At 40.7% G+C, this 3,415-nt stretch overlaps 1 protein-coding gene across 1 annotated transcript in view; it reads right to left on the bottom strand.

Annotated features, from left to right (window-relative positions):
- LOC106331065 (U5 small nuclear ribonucleoprotein 200 kDa helicase-like) overlaps positions 1-3,415 on the bottom strand; it is a 27,066-nt gene that overhangs the window by 17,029 nt on the left and 6,622 nt on the right. Inside the window, 1 exon segment of the mRNA XM_013769418.1 lies at positions 1,720-3,059. Coding sequence (XP_013624872.1) covers positions 1,720-3,059 — 1,340 coding nt within the window.

The raw sequence follows: 3,415 nt of genomic DNA, 5'->3' as shown, positions 1-3,415 counted from the left end.
CAACATTTATCCAATCCATCCCACTTCCTCAAGGTCCTAAAGCTGAGCTATTTGCTCTACGTCAAGAATCCACCAGAAAAGATGTCGAACGTGCTTTCGGGGTATTGCAATCGAGGTTTGCAATAGTTAAAAACCCTGCTCTACTATGGGACAAGGAAAAGATAGGGAAAATTATGAGAACTTGTGTCATATTGCACAATATGATAGTAGAGGACGAACGAGACGGATACAGTCTTACTGATACATCTGAGTTCGAGTCAGGAGAGTCAAGCAGAGGTTCGAAGGTCAAAAGGAGAGAAAGTTTGCATTCAGATAATATGCTAGGCATGCGCAATGAAGTTCGGGATTCAGGGAAACATGATAGGTTGAAAGTTGATTTAGTTGAAAATGTATGGCAAAAATTTAGTAATGAATAATCTTTGTATGTTCATCAATTATCAATGTAATGAATAAAAATTTATAAAAATTTATAAATTATTATTTTAATTCCTATGAACCCCTTCTTCGGGTTCACTAATGCAGAAGCACAATATCAAGAGGTTCATCACTATTCATGGTCCCACCATAAATATATTAAAAATTGGTATGAACCCCAAAGGGGGGCTCACCAATGTGGATGCTCTTAGTCTTAGGCCCAAGAGTTATGGGCAATGATACTAAATTGAAAAACAAGGGTTCAGAGAAAAATGAGCTCATTAAGAATATTAAACGTATAAAAAGCATTTTCAGGAAAATGACATCAAATAATCAGATGTAAACTTCTTATTCAGATTTTCAAAGAGAATATGAATACTAAGCATGCAAAGTTGTTCGCAACAACTCATCATGGAGCGCACATAGAAGACAATGGGAAAGCTTCAGATACAAGGCATATATAGCAAATAAGTTTAACAGTAGATAGCACGAATGCAGGCTAAAGTAAATGAAACTACAGTGGGAAAGCTTCAGATACAAGGCATGCATAGAAAATAAAATAAACAGTAGATAGCAAGAAGCAGGTTAAAGCAGATGAAAGCTCATCATGGAACGCACATAGAAGACTGTGGGGAAACTTCAGATACAACGCATACATAGCAAATAAGTTTAACAGTAGATAGCACGAATGCAGGCTAAAGCAGATGAAAGTACAGTGGAAAAGCTTCAGATACAAGGCATGCATAGCAAATAAATTAAACAGTAGATAGCAAGAAGCAGGTTAAAGCAGATGAAAGCTCATCATGGAACGCACATAGAAGACTGTGGGGAAACTTCAGATACAAGGCATGCATAGCAAATAAGTTTAACAGTAGATAGCACGAATGCACGCTAAAGCAGATGAAAGTACAGTGGGAAAGCTTCAGATACAAGGCATACATAGCAAATAAGTTTAACAGTAGATAGCACGAATGCAGGCTAAAGCAGATGAAAGTACAGTGGGAAAGCTTCAGATACAAGGCATGCATAGCAAATAAAATAAACAGTAGATAGCAAGAAGCAGGTTAAAGCAGATGAAAGCTCATCATGGAGCGCACATAAAAGACAGTGGGAAACTTCAGATACAAGGCATACATAGCAAATAAATTAAACAGTAGATAGTAAGAATGCAGGTTAAAGCAGATGAAAGCTCATCATGGAGCGCACATAAAAGACAGTGGGAAACTTCAGATACAAGGCATACATAGCAAATAAATTAAACAGTAGATAGTAAGAATGCAGGTTAAAGCAGATGAAAGTACGTACCAGGTCAGCTCTTCTTTCCTCCAAGACTACGTCTTTTACAAGGGCATCAGGCGCTAAACCATACAGCGTTGGATTACGAACCATACGGATGTAGAGATAGGTATAGCCAAGCCAGTGGCAAGCCTCCTTAGCATTCTGAACAGTTCCGAGAACAATTTCAGCGTTAAGCTGATCAGCAAGTTTGGAAATGAACTAGCTCTCAATAGGTAGCTGCTCATTCATCAAAGACAGATAATACTGAAGCTCGATGTGGCCAGTGATGATTATACTCTCCTCACTCTGATCATACTGAGGTCTTCCAGCACGACCAAGCATCTGCATAACATCAAGCGGACTAAGTTCCATCCACGCCCCTTTCTCAGGATTATAGACCTCGGTTCCTTTGATTATAACAGTGTAAGCAGGTAAATTCACACCCCATGCAAGAGTTGCTGTGGAAACCAAAACTTGCAAATGCCCTTCACCAAAAAGCGCCTCAACTATCTCACGATCACCCCTTGCTAGCCCAGCATGATGAATAGCAAATCCGTAAGGCAGAAGTTTTCTCAGTTCACCATTCTTAATAAGTCCAATCTGACTCTGAAGAACTTCACGACTTGCACTGTCTTCTTTCATGAATTTGCTGAGTTTATCGTTCGCCATTGTGGTCTCCACTATTGCATGTGCAGTTTTTGCGGTTTCCTTCCTCGAATGAACAAAAATAAGAACCTGCTGCTTTCCAGCACCAGCCACTACTTTCTGATAACAGAGATCATTCATCAGCTGGAACCTCTGCAAAGGTTTTCTCACACTGATCCCAATATACTGCTGACGAAGAGGCACCGGTCTGTAGCTTCTGTCGAATTTAAACAACCCTTTCTTCAGATCAACCCGCAAAAATAACGCAACATCTTCGTAATTTGGCAGTGTAGCTGACAAACCCACCAAGCGAATATTCTCCTTCGTGGTTTCAATCTGCCTAAGAGTCCTAGCGACAATGCTTTCAAGCACAGGCCCTCGATTATCATGAAGAAGATGGATTTCATCGATTATAAGAAGTCTCACAAGCTGGGTATAAGTACGATCACCAGACTTCCTCGTGATGATATCCCACTTCTCTGGAGTGGTGACAATTATCTGGGTCTCCTCAATTTCTTTCCCACTAAGGGACTGATCCCCACTGAGTTCCCTCACAGTGACTCCATAATCCTTCAGCCGATTAGACAGGTTACTGACAACCTCAGCAACAAGCGCTTTCATGGGTGCAACATATACAACTTTGTAATTTCCATGGTTAAATGTTCCATCATCGTTCCTATTGCGCTTAATTTGCTGCACTATGGTGAGCATGGCAACATTGGCACTACAAGAAAACACCGGTATTCTGACGACAAATATCGTCGGTATGTCCTCGGAATAACGGTATTCCGAGGACATACCGACGAGAATGGTCGTCGGAAATTTCTCGTCGGAAAGTAAAATTTCTTCGGAATTTCCTCGACAAATTCCGAGGGAATACCGAGAATTAAAGATTCCGATAACATTCCGAAGAAACATTTCCTAGGACTGTTCGTCGGTATCTCCTAAGATATTTCCGATGGAACGGTCCTCGGAAACATTCCGAGAGAAAAGAGGTATCGGAATATTCCGACGAACCTTGGCCGTCGGAATATTCCGAGAAACCTTTGCCGTCGGAATATTCCGAGGAAGTGTATCC

The sequence above is a fragment of the Brassica oleracea genome, chromosome C3, assembly GCF_000695525.1.
Source record: "Brassica oleracea var. oleracea cultivar TO1000 chromosome C3, BOL, whole genome shotgun sequence".
Lineage (NCBI taxonomy): Eukaryota > Viridiplantae > Streptophyta > Magnoliopsida > Brassicales > Brassicaceae > Brassica > Brassica oleracea.
The sequence above is the reverse complement of the archived record's forward strand: the minus strand, read 5'-3'. Positions and strand labels throughout refer to the sequence as shown.